Below are 18,631 nucleotides of genomic sequence, written 5' to 3' on the forward strand. Positions count from 1 at the left end.
ATGTTCATCTCTCGTCTTCTAACTACTCACTCATTGATTCAAATCGTTCGCTTGTTTACCATATAAATACCGTATGAATGCAACGCTCCCATGGAGAGGTATAAACCAAGCGTAAAATATTGCTGTATAATACCCGCTGTTTAATGTAGGGTGTAGATTTTCTGGTTTTCATTGAAGGATTAAGCAATACAAAAGGACAAAATACTCATAACAGTTTTCGATAAAATTTATATGCCATGGCTTTTTATTTCGTCGAATGAATTTATATTAAGCACCCCCTTTATTTATATCGCAGTGTGTGCGAGCTTAAGAAGTTTTTGCCTCAGCGATTTTGAGTTTTGACTTCGTATGAAGAAAGATTATGTGGATAATGGAGACAAATTGTTTGTTGACAATATTACAATAAAATAAAAATGGAAATGATACCGTTATGGAACAGTTGGATGAATGTAGATTTAACTGAAACAATGGGATCTTCAAAGTATTGTCTTCCCCGAATGGTCGTAGTATCAGCTTATTCTCAGTCTTATTCGTTTACACATCTGATAATCTAAAATTATGAAGCCTTAGATCTGGATTTCAATTGCATGCTTTAAACAATGATAAAAAAGGAAAATGATTCTGGAAGTGCAAGTTGCCTGGAAACTTTTGTCGAAAAAGTTGCAAATTATATTTTAAATTTTGGCACTGATGAGTTCAATGTATTATCACGGACACAAGCCTTGTCAGGCCCGAACTGGATACCGAAAGACGCTCTTGTGAAATGTAGGAAAGGACGCTGAAAATTAAGTTAACTGCTCCAGACAGGCGTCACTTTAGCGAATTGCATGAAATTTCCGAAAGGTGCACCTGTGATTTGTAAGGTCGCCCCATATGGCCAGTCCGGACCTGATCAAGAGTGTAAACACTAGATTTATAACGGAAATGGACCTATAATGTTCATGGAGGTTATAATGGAAAGAATTGCACTTAATAATTGCTTTCTAAGAAAGATTTTGTTAAGAAAACATTTTGCTTCGACGGAAACAGGCTTAAAAAACATACGTCATGCGTTGAGTACGCACATCTGACAATACACATTGACATTGCGTGTCTAAAAAGCATCTATGACCGAGAACGCAGCTCTGCTGATAGTAGCAGTGCTATGCCGGAAGCATACAATGTTTTTGTCAATAATGGTATCAAAAGTTTTATGTTTCCTCACTGAGTTGAGAAATGGTTATTTATGACACCGAGCGCATAGTGCTTTTTAGGCGCTAGGTGTGAAATTGTGGCCGTAGTTATAACTGTTGAATATATTCATGAAACAAGAATCGTATGAAGTTATTTTATTGCACTAGATGTCGAGGCGAAGCCAAGGTTGACAAGACATCATGCCATTTACTAAAAGACTTGTTACAGTCTCGGAATTATAAGAGGTCAAGTAACTATTACAATCCAATCGACGCTATTCGTTCCACATGCATTACCAACGTTACGACATTTACGTATGTTAATGTATTATAGCGTGTCAATGGTATTTATGTGGAACTTCTTATATTTCTTCCACCATCCAACAGTGTTCTTACAGCAGTAATTATTACAAGAGTTGCTACTACATCTAGCTTAGACGTGAATATATGATTATGATGCTGAGTGAAATAAAAACCCTTGCAATGCTTTAATACACTAGTGCGTGACAATACGTTTATATGACATTGAACACAGGCGGCGTAAGTATCGAATTCGTTCACTGAATTTTGATGCTGAGTTGCATAACTAAATTAGACGTGTAGATTGTCAATCGAGGCCGCAGGACGAGCGTGACAATACATATTGTGTCCTTAAAAAACATGAGTCATACAAGTTGTGTACATACAACGTTTTTCTCAATAATAGCAAGGAAAGTTTTACTTTTGTCAATGAGTTGAGAAAATGTGTATTTTATGACAATAACAGATTCGGTAATGATAAACGGTAAGTATACTTCCATTTAAGTGCAAAATAATTTCACTTATACCAATACGTCTTACTAATTCCCTTTTTATGTTAAAAGCTTCCATATCACTTGTCACATGTTCCACTTAAACTATTTTAAAGTAGATATTTAGCACAATAAAATAATTATCCTATTGAACACCCGTCCACCCAGCAAAAATACACCAAATAGTATACAAATATTCATTTGATTGTTATTCAGTTGGTGCTCTCAATTCTGTTTAAATTCAATACGAATCTTGAATTCAATTGGTCATAATTTCATTTTGAAGTCGTTGAACGAGTAAATATACACTATGCATGATATAGCGCTTTTGTATGGTGCACTTAATTTTGTATACAAATCCCAGCAACTTTGAATTATTTCGCAAATATTATACTCTACATATCTATGAATGTACAAACAAAGGATATTACGAATCGAACAGTATTATGTATATAATATGCGAATAAAACCCCCATCATTCAATCGAAATTCGAATAAATTGTTCTTGATTGTGTACTCCACAACACATTATATGAATATATTCAGATGAAAATTCAAATGGAAATGGATTGTGGGCATCAATATTTTCAATTTGTTGGATTATGTAACGGGTATAGTTTGTTGTTAAGGCAAAAAATTCCGGAAAAAAACAGCTCACTTCAATAATAAAATTGGTTGAAATATTGAATTACTCACCATTCCTGCTTCCATCTTATGGTGCTGGTGAAAGATAACATTTTTTCTGCTGACTAACTACTTGTGTAGTAAATTGAAGTGGAATCTAGATAATTACTACTTATGTAAGGAATATGTGTACGTTCTGTTGTCTCAATTTTGTTCTAGTAAGCAGACCCATGAACATATTTTCTTAGATTCACTTCATGTATCCACTTATCATGACTCCCGATAGTGATAACATAAGTCATCGATGAGACTGGTTAATGTGGTCTCATACAGCAAAACACTAAAACTAATTGAAGTAGCAGATTAAATGTTCTCATTCCTCACTAAGCGAATCTATGTTATACACAGAAAAGACATCACTATACACATTGACAATGTAACTCAACTTTATTTGAAACGGCAGATTAATTGGTTAGAAGATCACCCTTGCAAGACGAAGATTCTGAGTTAGTATTGCAACTGTACAATATTTATTTTTTTAAATTACATATTCTATTTCAATCGTCTAAAGACAACGTATCGTATGAACGCACTTGAAGCATGAGTGTGAGTGATGCTCTAAATGGAGTACTGAAACTGGACAGTGGATCAAACAAAACCTACACTGTAAAAAAATGTGGATTAGATTTTCATACAAAATAGTACTCTATTTGACAGCTGTCACACAAAAACTTTTTGATTGAAGTGTGTTGCAATCACTCATAATGGTCCGTTGCTAAAGCGCAATATAAAAAATATCGAATTATCGAAGACTCATTTCTAGATCAACAGGAGAGATTGTGACCGTAAATTTTAAGAATTTAGCTCATTTATTTGAGTTAGACGCAGTACACAGTGTATTACATCCTATCCTAGCCATATTAATTTCGTTTTCCCATTTCCTTGTGTCAACACAATTCAAACGTTTTTGCGTTCACACTTGATGTAATCTAATCGCTTTTTGAATATCACACTTGAAACTTAAAACACCGTAGAAAACCTTAGCTGTGCATATACATAAAATATAAAATCCCGATTTAGACAAATATTTATTTATTAAACTTGTACACGGCTCAAAGTGTTTTATGCGTTGCTTACAAAACCAATATAAAACGTGTTAATATCATATAATTGAATCTTTTGCACGTGTCAGCTTTATTAAAAAAAATGTCAAGAGACAGCAGTACAAACACCAAACAAATATATCTATTAAAAGAAGGACTTATATGACGACCAAATTAGTGTAGTTGATTACTTTTCCAATATTACATTATATATAGAGTGTTGTCGTGCTGAATTTATGGGGGATGAAAATACCAACGGTTCTTTGTGCGATATTTTGTCAGTTATGTGTAGAGCGTGTTACAACCTTTAGGTGTGTATAAACATTACATGTCTATTTTCAAGGTAAATAATTCTCGGATCGAACTTGACTGTATATTCCTAGAATTGATTGATTATTTTCCCATGACAAATGTCCTCACATAGATATAGGATATATCTGTCTATTACCGAGTGTAATCTATGGAATGCGACAGTAAACATGAATAATATTCTGCATGAATGGAGAAATATTAAAAAGATTTCTTAATTCTGTCGTTCTTATCGACGTTATGACTTATTTTTCAAGGAATCGATGCGAAATCTTGTACTTCATTTCTTTAACCATATATTTCGCTATTATAAGCTAGTCATTGCTATCGATAACAGAACACCTTAGTAAAATCATGTTACTTACAATGTTCCCAGGATTATTATAACTTCCCTTCATTATTAAACTCGAGTATGTGGCATTTGGTACTTCATACGAAATCATGAACGAACGTGGTTTAAATATGTGTTTTAGTGTCACTCGAGTGATTTTAAATATTCGCTTGTTATTCCTTTGTCCTCCGGTTTAAAAAAAACGGATGATGCTGACAAAACTCTTGCAAATAATTCCAAAAACAATTTCAACAAAATATTGGATGTTCAATTTCGTTCAAACAGGTTGGTATCGGTGAGCATATAGGGTAAAAGATCTGAATACGAGCAGTGGGTATTTTTTACCAGTCCTCAAATTCGTGAGGGGGTTCGTAATCAAAAGATTACTTCGTATGGTAATGATGACGCCATCTTTTGTTACTAGGTTACTGGGGTGGATGTTTAGATGTTTTAGGCCGAAAACTCACGAGCTATTTTGTGTTGATGTAATTGACTATTATGCTCAATTTTCCATTGTTTTCATTGCCTGCGTTTACAATAAAGAACGCAGCATAATTATCGATCCCATTAAGGCCAGGTTAAAGCGCCTTATATCGCATGTAAACATTGCGATAGTAAACCGCTGTAACCTGGCCTTAACGTAAAAAATGGACAAACTTAATTTGTTGCTTTATTGTGATGGCGCCACAATTTCTGATAAAGTAGTACTGAATTTCTCGCCTATTTTTTCTTAGAGGTAAAGGCGTATTTTAGCATTAACTTTTAATGCTGAAGACTAAAGTCAACCTGACCTAAAATACCTGTCAACCTGAATCTGATTTTAACCTTTTATTTACAAACATTGCCAAATCACACTTCTACGATCTTTTTCAGTGGACTTGTGCAGCACTTTCATCGTATACGATAATACGATAAAAATAGAATTATCTACTAATTTTATGGATTTATTAGAGGACTATATCAACTATGGAAGCAGTTCCTAATCACGAAACGAAATTATGATCTGTTTCAATCTTTTACCGTGATATATATGTCGTTCCAGCGCAGTAGTTCATTCAAAAAAATCAAATATTTTGCAGAGACTGTATTATCTATACGGTTTTATTGATTGATAGAGTTTCGCCTTAAAGTTTCAATTATTTTATTTGTTGGTATTTTTAACACTGCTTATCGGTAATACGTAATTTAGCATTTTAGTGGCCATATTATCGTGATGTGTGATAACTCATTTTCATTGAACAATTGGTTGCACCAAGATTAGTATACGTTATCACATCTACGGTAGAAATGTTTTAACATTTGTTGATCCGAGCCGAGAACGAGGAGGCAAGAAATCATTTTCGCCTTATAGTCGCTAAAAATATCACGACGAAAATCATTCTTTGTTGAGTAAAATGTTGTTTGCAACTAGTGATGAATCTAAAAAGTTGCGTTGTGTGTCAATTGAACTGAATTTTTCATCACTTATTGCATAAAGAACTTGTAGGTCTAAAAAGTACGACCAAAATGAAGAGGAAAAAAATCAATAGACAAAAAGGCAAAAAGGACATCAGGCCTAGTCAGTGGCATAGATTTACCATAAAAAGTTTATTTTCATAAAATTTATTATTTACAAGCATTTACAAAACGTAACAAAAAAATCTTCCTTCAACAGCCATTCTTGCAAACAACAACAGAATAGAAAAAAGGTCACTTGACTTGATTAAACTAACCGAATAGACATCCCATATCCAATTACATTTTGGGATAAAAGATTTGGTACATGCCCATTTGAGACATTTTCTTTGAAACTCTCTTATTCACAGCCATCCACGTCACTGTACCAAGATCCTTAGCTTTGAACCTATGAGCTAATGCATGTGCTGCATCATTACCATGAGCAGTGTTCCATGCTAAATCCATATCAATGTCTTTAAGCAATGTTTGTACAAATTTCACTGAAATTGCGCTCGCAGCTCCTTTTTGCTGATGATGTTCAGTGACACCCAATGTACCATGACTTCCCACGTCAACAGCGTACAGCCAGGATTGCAGAACTCCGTTCTGGTCATACAAACCCATGGACAATTTGTACTTGATCGAATGCTCAATGTAACTAAGATGGTCACCACCCTCACGAAGAAGTTTCTGATTTATTTCTGCCACGTCATCTAAGGTAAGATCTCGGAAATACCATCCTTCTGGTATGCTACAAGTAAATTAGAAAAAACCTTAAAACAAATGATTCATGCTTGCGTTAAAAACGATGCTTACGGAGGTTGTTCCAATTGATTTATGAATTCTTTTGTCAAAAAGTAGACCGTCGTTCCGGTCTGGTCAGTAATCTCCAGGTTTTTCAGCCATAAAACATCGTTGACCATTGGTTTAAATTGATCACGAACGGCACGAAAAACCACCTCTTTCGAATAGTCAATGTTCAGCAGTAGTTTCTTAACACGTTCAAACGGCTGTGGTTCCAGTGAGTCAAAGTAATACGTTGGTCCATTCTTCATCAAAAATAGGCCGTCCTTTTGCCAATCATCGTTGAGTGTAAGCAGTTCAAGGTTCTCTCTGTATTCCGGATACTTTGCACTTTGCATCTCAAAATTCTTGAAGGCACAATAAGTAAGAGCATGTCGCGGGTAGCTGGCACCCTTGTAAATTTCCAAAAATGTTGGAATTACTTTCGTCGAAAGTTTTAGTAAGTTTTTAGCCATTTCCAATTTCTACTTGCTTTTTCCGCAGCTTGAGGCTTACTGAAAGTTCTATACGCAAATAAATAATATTGGAAAGGATGAACGAATTTTGCTGTTCGCTTTTTGATAAGATTGTAAGTGTTATCTTTACGTTAAATTATGAAACACTCAACTGGGTGAAATATCTCGTACATTTTTATCATTTCATGATTATATTGGATTTTTTCAAGGCTAATCCCATCTTCAATCAATGGCCATATCTTCTCACTATGACTTACTTTCTATGTAGGTGTTGGTCATAGGTCGTTACAATTTGTAAATAAAACTTTTGTTGAGTTGATTATTTAATATTTATCTTTGCATCTCGTAAACACGTCATATTTAGATGATTGAGCTGGTATTTCAATCAAATTTTATTCAATAGGTGTGCCCATTCATGTTTAACATTTCACAGAGGGCAAGTGTATCAGCATTTTGATCAACGAAATTCGAGAGCTCGATACTCCATTTCTTTTAACACGCACGTAGATTAAAAGCACATTCAACAGAGATTGTTGTTGGTTTTTATCACCGTTATCAATAAGAGTTGCAATGTTATGTAAGTTCTTCGATATCCTTTAGGACCTGTTATCGAACTATCGAACACAAACTACAACAATAATCTTCAGGGACAAATTCTAGTTAAGAGGTATTGATGCTGGTGCTGAAAAGCATACATTTGGGTGTTTTTTAAATGCTTAATTTTAGATTACTTTTGATGATATCTTTCCATCAGAATTCGTTCTCAAAAATGTACGACTGCAATAACGACCAACAACTGTTTGAAAAGTGAGCAGTTTATGAATATTTCGTTATGCTGCTTACGTTTCTCAAACGACTACAACCGAAGCTCATTTTTAAATAAAGTTAACACATTCGTGGTCGTCATTGCGGTCTTACATCTTTCGAAAAGGATTCTGATCAAAGAATATGATCGAAAAAGAAATACGAGACACACAAATGTAGGCTACAATTTTAGCTCAGTATCGATGCCTCTTAAGTGGTCTACTTAAGTCATCGCTGAAGTAAACCTAGTTTTTCTCACAACAGATACGTTTCCAACTTTTCATGCAGAGGGTCTAAATTATGAGAAAAATTCTGAAATTGATACCTAAGGCTTTTGAAGTTTCAGAAAAACGAGAGAAAATCTGCTATTTACTCGCCCGCATTGTGAAAATGACTATTGCTTACCGTGCTTAGAAAATTAATAGGAAATTTAAAAAAAAAAAACTAATGAAACGAATCAATGATGATTTTCGTCATTTGACAGAATTTAACAATTCAATGGAGAAAATGTCTCTTTTTCACTGTGAGAAATTCACCTGAATTGTCAATTCTAATATTTAGGGTGATAGGCATGTTATAACCGTGGAAAAATGTTGAAAATTTCATTTCGGGTGTGTTGCTACCCTGACAAATTAAATTTTACAACCAAGGCGTTCGAAGTTTCAATTGATTTGGGAAATTACTATTTTCTCACCTTCGCTTCGTTGTAAAAATTTCATTTAGTAGAAATATCTTGACTCATTTTTCCGCTGAATGTAAAGAGCGGATTCATTTAAGGGAGAAAAGTCGCTGTGTTCCTACAGGAAAATGTAATGTCTTCGCGGAGTAAGGGGTGATGACTGATAAATACGTAAAAAATATAAGCAATTTAGAGTTGAATGACCGCATACTAAATGTTGTTGTGGCTTTTATCGTTCCTACTTTGTAGATTTACTGAATAAATCCATTGTCAATGACCATATCTTCAACTATCTTATAATTGCGCTTATCTTCCACGAAAACAATAACATTGTCTTCTCTCACATTTTTGGGTATCCATAATCTAAACTAAATCTTTTATAAATCGATAAGCGGAACATTGAAGTCTGTTTTATATGCGCAGTTTACGCAATATGTTCAGCTGGCGTATAAATATGTTGTACGGACAACCATTTTCAGGAAATAAAAAAGGTTTCTGGCATCCACGCACAATCGAATCAGTAGTGATTCAATATTCAGTCCACTCTTGGTTTGCATTTCTGATTTGGGGCACTTAAAGTGAATATCCTCTTTTATGAGGAACAACGATATTGTAAATGTACAATCGCTTTGATTATAATTCGAGAATTATTTTAAACTCTTTGAAAACATTGAAGATGTTTCTCACTAATGCAATTCGCAAACATGAATTTGACTACAACTTAAGTTGACAAACAAATGCTTACATTCAACGCACATACTCAAAGGTACATAATAGCAGTTCATTTGAAGCGGTAAGTGAAACTTGTTGAGAGATTTTATTCACAACAAAAATGTAGCATGCCTACAGGAAGAAGACAAAAAAAAATACAAAAACTTAAATCCATTGTTCAAATAATGGTGGAGTACATCGGCTGTACAAATGCTGGATATAACAAATCTGTATAAAATAGGGGTGCATTCGGCATTTAATTGAAGCAAAACATACAAACATCATTATCCTTTTTAGATTTAACTAAACCATTTCAATTCAGATTTACAACTTTGTTTATGTGTAGGTCTTACATTTTCAATTAAGGTCTGGAAAATGATAACTATTTGTCTTTAAGATTATTACAAAAATATCGATTATAATTCGTAACGTTCACCATTAAATGGATATTATTGAGATTCAGTAACATCGGTATGGTTTTAAGAGAAAATGGTTTGTTTTTCGAATGAGTGAAAAACAAATGCAGTGACTAGGAGTCGGGGATAGAGGTAAATGTGTTTGGAAAGAATGTGGTAATTACGTTATTGGAACGACCACCGACCACTCACATCTTATCGACAACGACCAAGAATTACGTTAAAGAAATGAAGTAGCAAAAAGAAAAAGAACATTAGTCCAACTATTTTTGAGATGTATTTTTCCATATTTTCCAAAATTTTCCGACATTTTCCACAATTTTTCTAAATTATTCCAAATTTTCATAGAAATACTTTTTGGGAAAACTAAAGAAAATCCAAAGAAAATTTTCTCCTAAACATAATTTAAGGCATAATTGATATGATTCTTGTGCCAAATTTATTAACCCGAGTCAAATTCGAGGACGGCAATGTAAAATACTTTAATCAGAAGCTCAAGGCAAATTTTCTCAGTCGTTTGTAAATGTTTAAACTTGAAGAGACATACCGTCTAACGAAATACACTACATTTTGTAAAAGTACGTTCTGTTCTATACGAACTTTTCTGCACAACCAGCATCACATTCCGATTAAAATACATTATCTATTTCACTAAAATGGAAGAACTTGGTTGATATGGTGTGTTGATTCTAGCCGAATGTCAGAGAAATAACGTGTGTGTCTCTAAAATGTCTACCAACGACAATAATTTTTTTTTAGATATAATTCCGTTTTTTATTGCCCAAGATCCAAATCAAAAACGATGTGAACCAATTTTTGACCAGTTTCAGCATGAAAACGAAATTATTTCAAGACAAAATTTGTCCTGTAAATTACTCAGAAAAGTTCTTTGAAAAATCTTCGATGGCTTGTTTTTAATCACTCTTAACTTTTCAGGGGCAGTTTTTTAAGCATTTTGAAAACTGAATTTTAAAAACCGACACGTTTTCTGTTTCTTTGTTTTACTTGAGTTTCTGATTACTCCATATAAAAGTGCATGCAAAATTCAAAAAAAAACCGGTTCACTGGTTTACCGAAACGGAAAATTCCGCGAGTGTAGAAAATTCTCTTAAAAAGTGTGTAACGTTTCTTTTTGCAGATATATTTCCTCTTTGAATAAGCGTGTAATCATTACATATTTCAAAAATCAAAAAGTTTGTGAATAACTGACGACACGTGAGTTAGAGCCCTTGATGTGAACCAGGCACAGGGGCGGCAAGCAGTTATTGCTTGTATGTCGGCCACATGTGCACCGATTTCGACTACTTTTGCTTAAGTAGATAGGTATTGACCGTCCCAATCAGGAAGAAAAAAATTATGAAACTTTGTTCACCGGAGCGTGAGCTAGGTCCCTTGGAGTTAGATCATATCCGGCTACTCGGCAGTACACTGAACGAACGTGGTGTATTTTGCCAATATCTCGAGTAAATTTTGGCAGAATTTCATAAATTTTTTTTGTTGGAAAGTTATTAATGAATGTAAAGCGTCAGTACTATTTCCAGTTTCCTAACAAAATGGCTGCCGGCGGCCATATTGGATTTTAGTAAAAGTGATATATATCGGGGAAAATGATACTTATATAGTTTCTCTTAACATAGAGTAATTGCGAGAGTAATTGGTTATGCGTGTGAGGTGTTTTAGGCATTCCATATATGGACATCAATATATAACTATATATTACTATATATAGCTATAATATAGTATATTCTTGTGTAAAATGTAAATTTATAGATAAATATAGGTAAATATAGCTGTTTAACTGAGTGCATTGTCAAAAAGATCGAACGTGTTGTTTTGCTCTCTTGAAAAATTTCGTAATTTGATAATTAGTCTTGTATCTTTGAAATTGAATTATTTGTCTTTCGATCCAGTAGTTGACCTGTTTTTGAAATTGCTGCATTGTGCTGAAAGTAATCAATCGAACAATGGCGTCTCAATGTAAGAGCTGTGACAATAAAATTTTGAGCTCAGATTTTATAACATGTGCCGGACTGTGTGGTGAACATTTTCACATTAAATGTGTTGCTGTTACGAAGCCGATGTTAGCTGCCGTGTCGAATTGTCCTAACATACACTGGTATTGTCATGCCTGTAACGATGGCAGCAGAAATATTTCGTCTGTGGTGAATGGGATAAATGAGTCAATTGAACGTTTGTCCAGTTCGTTGTCCAACAACTTGCTTCAGTTCCTGAATGGCCTTCAGGTATTAATGGAAATAATTTTTAAGACGATTGGCACCGTAAATGTTATCCAAAACCAAACCAATACTGCTGATTCGCATGATCAGAATTGTCAACGTGAGAATGGATCTGAAGAACGTGATAAGCTCGACAATTGTGGTTACCGTGAAACAAAAGAAATAAATGATGGTTTGATCGCGAAATGTGCTAGTGGTTCAAATATTGGTACGTCTAATGATGAGCCTGTCGTTCATCCCGTGAAAATGGTCGTTGTTTCAAATATTGGCAAAAGCATCTCCGTTGACTATTTAGCAAATTACTTGGCGGACGAATTGAAGATCGACAAAAGAAAAATTCGTGTGTCGCTCTTGTTGCCGGGTGGTAAAACTGTGGATGACATGAATTTCTTGCAATTCAAAGTGACCGTTCCTGTCGACAAATATGATTTGATAATGAATTCCAGTACGTGGCCTAGCAACGTGCGCATTCGCGATTGCAAAATTTCATGGAAAAACGAACCGTAAATTGCTGAACGTTTGTTGAACGTATGAATCTGATCTCGAATTTACGTGATCGGTCGATATCTTTGTTGTTATTTTTGTGTCGAAAGTTTTTAGCTGTACTTGATCTATAGATGCATTAATTTGGCGTTGATGACTTTTTGTGTCGGAAATTTTTTGATTTCTGCAAAGCTGTGCTTGATTTTGATTTTAGGCTTAAAAACGATTTGTTGTCAGATAAGTTATTTAGCAATAGATTGTTGTTCCTGTGGATTCGCCAGTAGGGTTTTACCCGTTGGTGTGAAATAAATAAATAAATAAATAAATAGGAATTTATGAAATATGACTTCGTACGGGGCTGTCGATATTGCCTCCGGAAATTTATTTGTATATGATAACAAGAAAAAGAATGGATAAGTGATTTTAAAGAGCGAATAATCTACAGCCTGTAAATATTTTTCATATGCAGAATGAGCACCAGCTGGATCTGCTAACACACACTTATTGTATGATAAACAATCAAAACACATTCTTAACAATGTGTTTACTTCATTCATACGTGTTATGTGCGCGTAGATGACGTTAACGTAGAAATGCACTGTGTGTAGGTTGTCTTTGAATTGTATACAATACAAAGTGTTGCTGTTTGTACACCAGCTGGTGATATTCAGCTGGTGCTCATTCTGCATATGAGAAACATTTAGCAATTGTATATAGCTTTTCAGTAGAGAAGAAAATGAAGTAAGAGAAATGAAGAGTTTCACATTAAAGGCTTTTGATACGAATAGGTGTTTCGTACGGGTCGGCGTTCGCTATGTTTTTTTAATTAAATACAGCCGTACAGCTTAATTGTAGAACTCGCACGGAGGCCTCCGCTGGGCCCATTGTGCTAGCTGTTACGTTAGTACGTTAGTAGTATATGCATCCGCAAATAGGCAAAATAATACAAAGAAAAGTTTGCAGTCGCCTGTGACATTTATTTTTTCGTCCAAAATTGCAAGGCTGTGAGGAAAGATACGTGGGAGGAAATCACCTTTGATTATACGTATAATAAAAAAAGTCAAATTATAACGGATCATATTCATCTTGATATCTTGAACTATTTGAGAGTCAGGATTCGCCAAATCCGGTAGGGTATTTGGAGATATTTTTTTTGATGAGAGAGGATTCCTTTTAAACCACAATATATTACAGTGACCTGAATTTCTGTAGATTTGGTAGCATTTTTGAGTGATGACTACATCATCATAATCTCTGATAATAAGGAAGGGACTAATCGATTTTTTTCGCGATTTTTTGTCAAATATCAGTAGAAACACGAAAAATAATAAACTGGGACATTAAAACACATTGAAATTAATTGCGGCTTGCCAAGTTTCGGCACCCTGGACTTTACTTAAATAGTCGAGGAATACCTCCAAATAAATTTCTAAAAATCCAAAACTGAATTCTAGATTTTTAGAAATTTATTTGGAGGTATTGCACGACTATTTAAGTAAAGACCAGGGTGCCGAAAGTTAACAAGCCGCAATTATTTTGAATGTGTTCAGCATTCCCAAAATATTGCCAAATTGAAAAGATTTTACAAAAAGAAAATCTATGAAAAAAGCATTTCCCACTCAATTTCACACCCAAATCACATCCACCTTGAACTTAGTCGAATATGGTTTAACGAAGAAAATCGTCGTTAACGTCGTTAATCGTAACATGAGTAGTGAAAGCATGAAAGCATGAGCATGAAATCACCAACCAAAAGATTTAGTGTCGGTTGTGAAAAATGTAATAATTTCTGTGATTTCGATACAGATTTTGTGCGCAAAACAAACAACAATATTGTCGTTTGGTGTGAAGTGAGTTGCAGAAGAAATAAAATGTCGGCGGTAATCTTAAAAATTACGTTTTACCGGAAACGCTTTAGTTTAAATGTGTGTACGTTTCCGGTGAAATGCGTTAGTGCGAAAGCATCCACTTTAGAGAAACTTTACGATAAAACCTTTAGTTAGAGGGGTGTCACATTCCTTATTGGGCCGAGGGTAAACGTTGGAGTCTCATTGCAAAATTTCATGGAAAAGCGAACCGTAAATTGCTGAATGTAAGAATCTGATCTCGAACTTGCGCGATCGGTTGATATCTTTGTCGTTATTTTTGTATCTTCAAAGCTGTGCTTGATTTTGATTTTAGTTGCGTTGGTGTGAAAATAAATAAATCTATAAAATATAAAACCTGTATCTGCTGTATTTACTATGTAAGGCTCAACATGAGCGTGTTTTCACTCTGCATTCAGGATTTAACAATACCCTTCAAGTTTCACACAGAAGTAATAACGCAGTTAGATAAGTCTTGATAAGCCAAAGTGAAGTAAAGTTCAAGGTCTATTACTTCTACTACTGTAATAACTTACAAGACACTGCTATGAAATCTGTTACTTCACATCCTTTAACATTTTTCATTTTGCTATAAACGATCACATTGTCGTTGTGATAACAGATGAGATGCGTATAAGCCATCCGTAATTATAGTGATTTTTCCATTGAATTGTTCCATTTTACTTGTTCAAAATACTCGAAGCGAACATAATTCTCAAACATCCCATCAATATTTTTTAATCAAAAAAACATATATATTGCTATTTCATTAAGTAGCTCCCTTAACATAAGCAGAAAACGTCTTACAACGGATACAAAATAAAGATTTAATATAATAAAGGACCATGGCACACAATAATATTGACAATAAATACCAGATTCCATAATATAAAGCTGCTATGCTTACATCTTCCCCTTCACTCAGATGTCACAGTACGAGGGCACTTTTGTATAAGCGTAAGAAATAAGAATATGTTTTTCTTAATTTACCTAAACCAAATAAAGAGGCGGGATTTAACAAAATTGTTTTTCCTGTCATACATATACATAGTTGTCGGTTATGTATTTCGTTTATACATACAAACATTGAATAAACTACCCCGAGTAAAGCCAAAACGTTTTGTTATTTATAAATGAAACCAGGAGCTTGCGCGGAACTAATTGTTTATGCTTTTCTTTGCATTCACGTTATATCGAACTGATACCATAAAATGGGTTTGTTTGAATTGTATTACAAGAAGTTTACGGGTATGTATGTTAAGCTTTGACATTCCATTTATGCAAACGCTATTGTACGGTTAGATTGAAATTTCATCCACTGTTCAAAGAAAGCATAATGTGAGTGTATTATGTTAGCTTTTCTGATAAAATTCAATCTATGTCTTGAAGGAAATTGATTAAAACCTTTCTGATCTCCCAAAAACCTGCTGAGCTACTCACAAAGAAATACAATTTTACATGCTTCTGTTTTAGTCGAAACACAGCCGAGTAAAGTGAACCAAGCAGTAGCGCGGGATTTGACTAGGGACCTGAATTATCTAGTGGCCTGATTCCCTGATTTTTCAACAATTTTTCGATTTATGTCAATGCTCATTTGAGTTTATTTTCATACAGTGTATTAGGTCCCTTATTTGATGTTTCAAAAATGAACCGCTCCTGACTGGTTTATTTTACTACTCTGCCGTGGTCGAAAGTGACTTATCACATTCCTAGGGAAAAGAAGAAAAGCATGGCATTACATAAATATAAAATAAAAAGTGTTGTTTCGTGTGATTATTGACCTCGGCTTCGCCTCTGATCAGTAAAATTCAAAGGAAAACTCTACTTTGAACATTTTACCCTTGTTATGTATATAACTATTTCATAAAAAATGTGCTACTTCCAATTTTTAGTATGGTTTTCAATTCATGTTGATTTGTGGTAATATTAGAATTATTTTTCTTTGAATAACATTTTGAAGCGATTGAGAGCAGATTTAAGCTTTGAAAAATGGCTAATCATCTGTTACCGGCAGCAATGACAAAATCCAATACCCTCTTTAGCAAACATACACACTTTAGAATACAGGAAGGAATTATTCGTCGTTACTGGAAGGACAAGAACAGGAACTATTTTTTCCACAATTGAATAAACTCATTAAACTCTATTACTTTTATTGGTTACACAGTCGCTTAACTTTTGTCACTGCCGTTGATAACAGATGACAAGTCGCGTCCAGACGGGAGTTCTCCTCATCATTTTTTTCTTGAAATCATCAAAAGTTTTGCAAGTAACACAAAAAATTTAAAAATGGAATTACCGGCGAGTAATTTTGTCACATAGTAATTCCTTCTTCAAAAATATGAATCATTTCAATTATCAATTTTCTAGAATGAGACGTAAAGCAGTTGAACGATAGGAAATTGTACTCCAAGGATTATTCCTTCCCGGTTTACCCATAAAATTTATCATTTACCAATATTTTATGTCATTATAAAGTCGAAATTGGTATCAATTTGATGAAAATATTGGCAGAATGAAATAAAAACAAAGAGGTGCTCCGACAAAATAATTGGTCGTTAATTACCATATTTCATTTTTCGATTTAGTTTCACTTACTTTACCGAGGAGCAAAAATTAAATCGGAAAAATTAAAGAATTTCCTTCATTTTTGCTTATGCAAATGTTATTACAAGTTAAGATAGTATACGCTCTGTCATCATCGATTTTCTTTCGGTATTTTTCTACGTCGAAATGCAAAACCAAAGCTTTGTTATATAATGTGATGTATATAATAAAATCTATCGCAAGCGTTTATGGCATGAATAATAATGTGTTAAGCTTGCGCAATAAAAACAAATGGAAAATCTTCGGATGTATGGTGGTAAGTAAGACGTAAAATTAAAGTATGGACGTTACGATGTAAAGGAACATAGTATTATAATGGTAAACTTTTAGAGACATCTTTGCATCTGTTATCAATAGCAATAACAAAATATATGCTAAAACCAATAAAGTAATGGTTACAAGCAATGGAATGAAGAAGCATATGGGTAAAGTAAGTTGGCACAACCGACAGCCCAACAAGTTAATATGTTGTGCTGGCACAAAAAGCGTTGTAATTTGTGATGACATTTCTCCCTTGACTGTTGAGTCAAGGGTCTTACGTTAAAAGGTACGCCTTAAAGTTCACAAGGATCGGTTTTATTTGAAATGTTAAACGGATATTACTGCTTGATAGCAAGATAAAATGACTAAATCTGAACTGATTTTCAAAAATTTGATTTCTATCGACGAGAAATAAAATTCTTAGATGTACAACATCGATATTCTGAGAGTAAAAATGTCATGGATAATTTTCCACTTCCTGTAGTGTTTTCTCCATACCTAGGCCTTTAATTCTGTTGTTTATTTTCGCAGTCGTTTACAATGTATACACAAGAATTTTGGAATTTTGCATTGGAAAGGTGATTATGGCCCGAAATTGCGAAAAACGTTGTATCTACCACGGTAGGTATGCCGGTATTTTTTCGCACACGACGTCTTGTCGACCTCCGCTTCGCCTCGGGTCGACAATCGACATCTAGTGCGAAAAAATACCTTCATACCTACCTTGGTAGATAAATAACTATTTCATACCCAGGACCCGAAAAGTGCGACTTCGTCAGACCTTTTTTCTGTCGGATATGAAAAATATTATTCGTACCACGGACTAAAAGTCTTTTTTAGCGTATTCGATTCCTCTCACACGCTAAAAAAGCCTTCTAGTTCTAGGTACGAAATATACTATTTTGTGCCTTACGATCATAATTCGACGTTTTTCGTCACTGCACCTACGATCGAAAAATTCACTTTTTCAGTACTTCTCTTAGAGACGTTTTTGCTGCCGTAAAAGTAACTTTTGTGTGCATGATAATTGATGAAATTGTTGGAGAGTTTGTAGAGTGATCTTTGCTTATGTTGGTGTAGTTTCGTGACATTATGATTACTAAGCCACAAAAAACGTAGTTGGTAACTCGTGATGAAAGCTTCAACTTTTCATCACTCGTAACGAAAAATACTATTGTAGCTCGTTTGGTTTTGAAATGCCGAGTATTTTTGGATGTTTGCACACTTCCTGTCGTATTATCTCCTAGCCTAGGCCTTCGCGATTTTGTTGTTTTCTTTTGCAGTTGGTTTTAACAGCACGTTTAGGCTTATGAACTTTTTGGATTTTTATAATTTAGAGAATGTACTTTTGATTAAATAAAAGAATTTGACCATTTTTTCAATGTCTCTATGACCCACCTAAAAGGTGGGACCCAGTTTATGTTGTTGTGACACAATGTTAAGTTGTTTTATCCCAGAGCATTTCAAGCATGAGTGGTACGCTAAATAGACAGAGTGTTGTACAAATTTTAATACTGTAAAAAACTTGTAATAATATTCCAT

General features: G+C 34.2%; 1 protein-coding gene across 1 annotated transcript; it reads right to left on the reverse strand.

The window, feature by feature from the left end:
* Positions 1-5,925: 5,925 nt before the first annotated feature.
* Positions 5,926-7,086, reverse strand: LOC119077312. The gene is made up of 2 exons (XM_037184483.1): positions 6,584-7,086; positions 5,926-6,518 (listed from the first exon to the last, which is right to left on the reverse strand). The coding sequence occupies exons 1-2, from the start codon at positions 7,024-7,026 to the stop codon at positions 6,065-6,067; spliced, it is 897 nt and encodes a 298-aa protein (XP_037040378.1). The 5' UTR covers positions 7,027-7,086; the 3' UTR covers positions 5,926-6,064.
* Between the last annotated feature and the right edge of the window lie 11,545 nt (positions 7,087-18,631).

The sequence above is a fragment of the Bradysia coprophila genome, chromosome III (assembly GCF_014529535.1).
Source record: "Bradysia coprophila strain Holo2 chromosome III, BU_Bcop_v1, whole genome shotgun sequence".
Taxonomy (NCBI): Eukaryota; Metazoa; Arthropoda; class Insecta; order Diptera; family Sciaridae; genus Bradysia; species Bradysia coprophila.

Coding starts and splice junctions, on each gene's coding strand:
- LOC119077312 (XM_037184483.1), bottom strand. CDS start 7,026: ATGGCTAAAAACTTACTAAAACTTTCGACGAAAGTAATTCCAACATTT. Junction 6,519..6,583: donor AATCAATTGGAACAACCTCC/GTAAGCATCGTT, acceptor ATTTACTTGTAG/CATACCAGAAGGATGGTATT.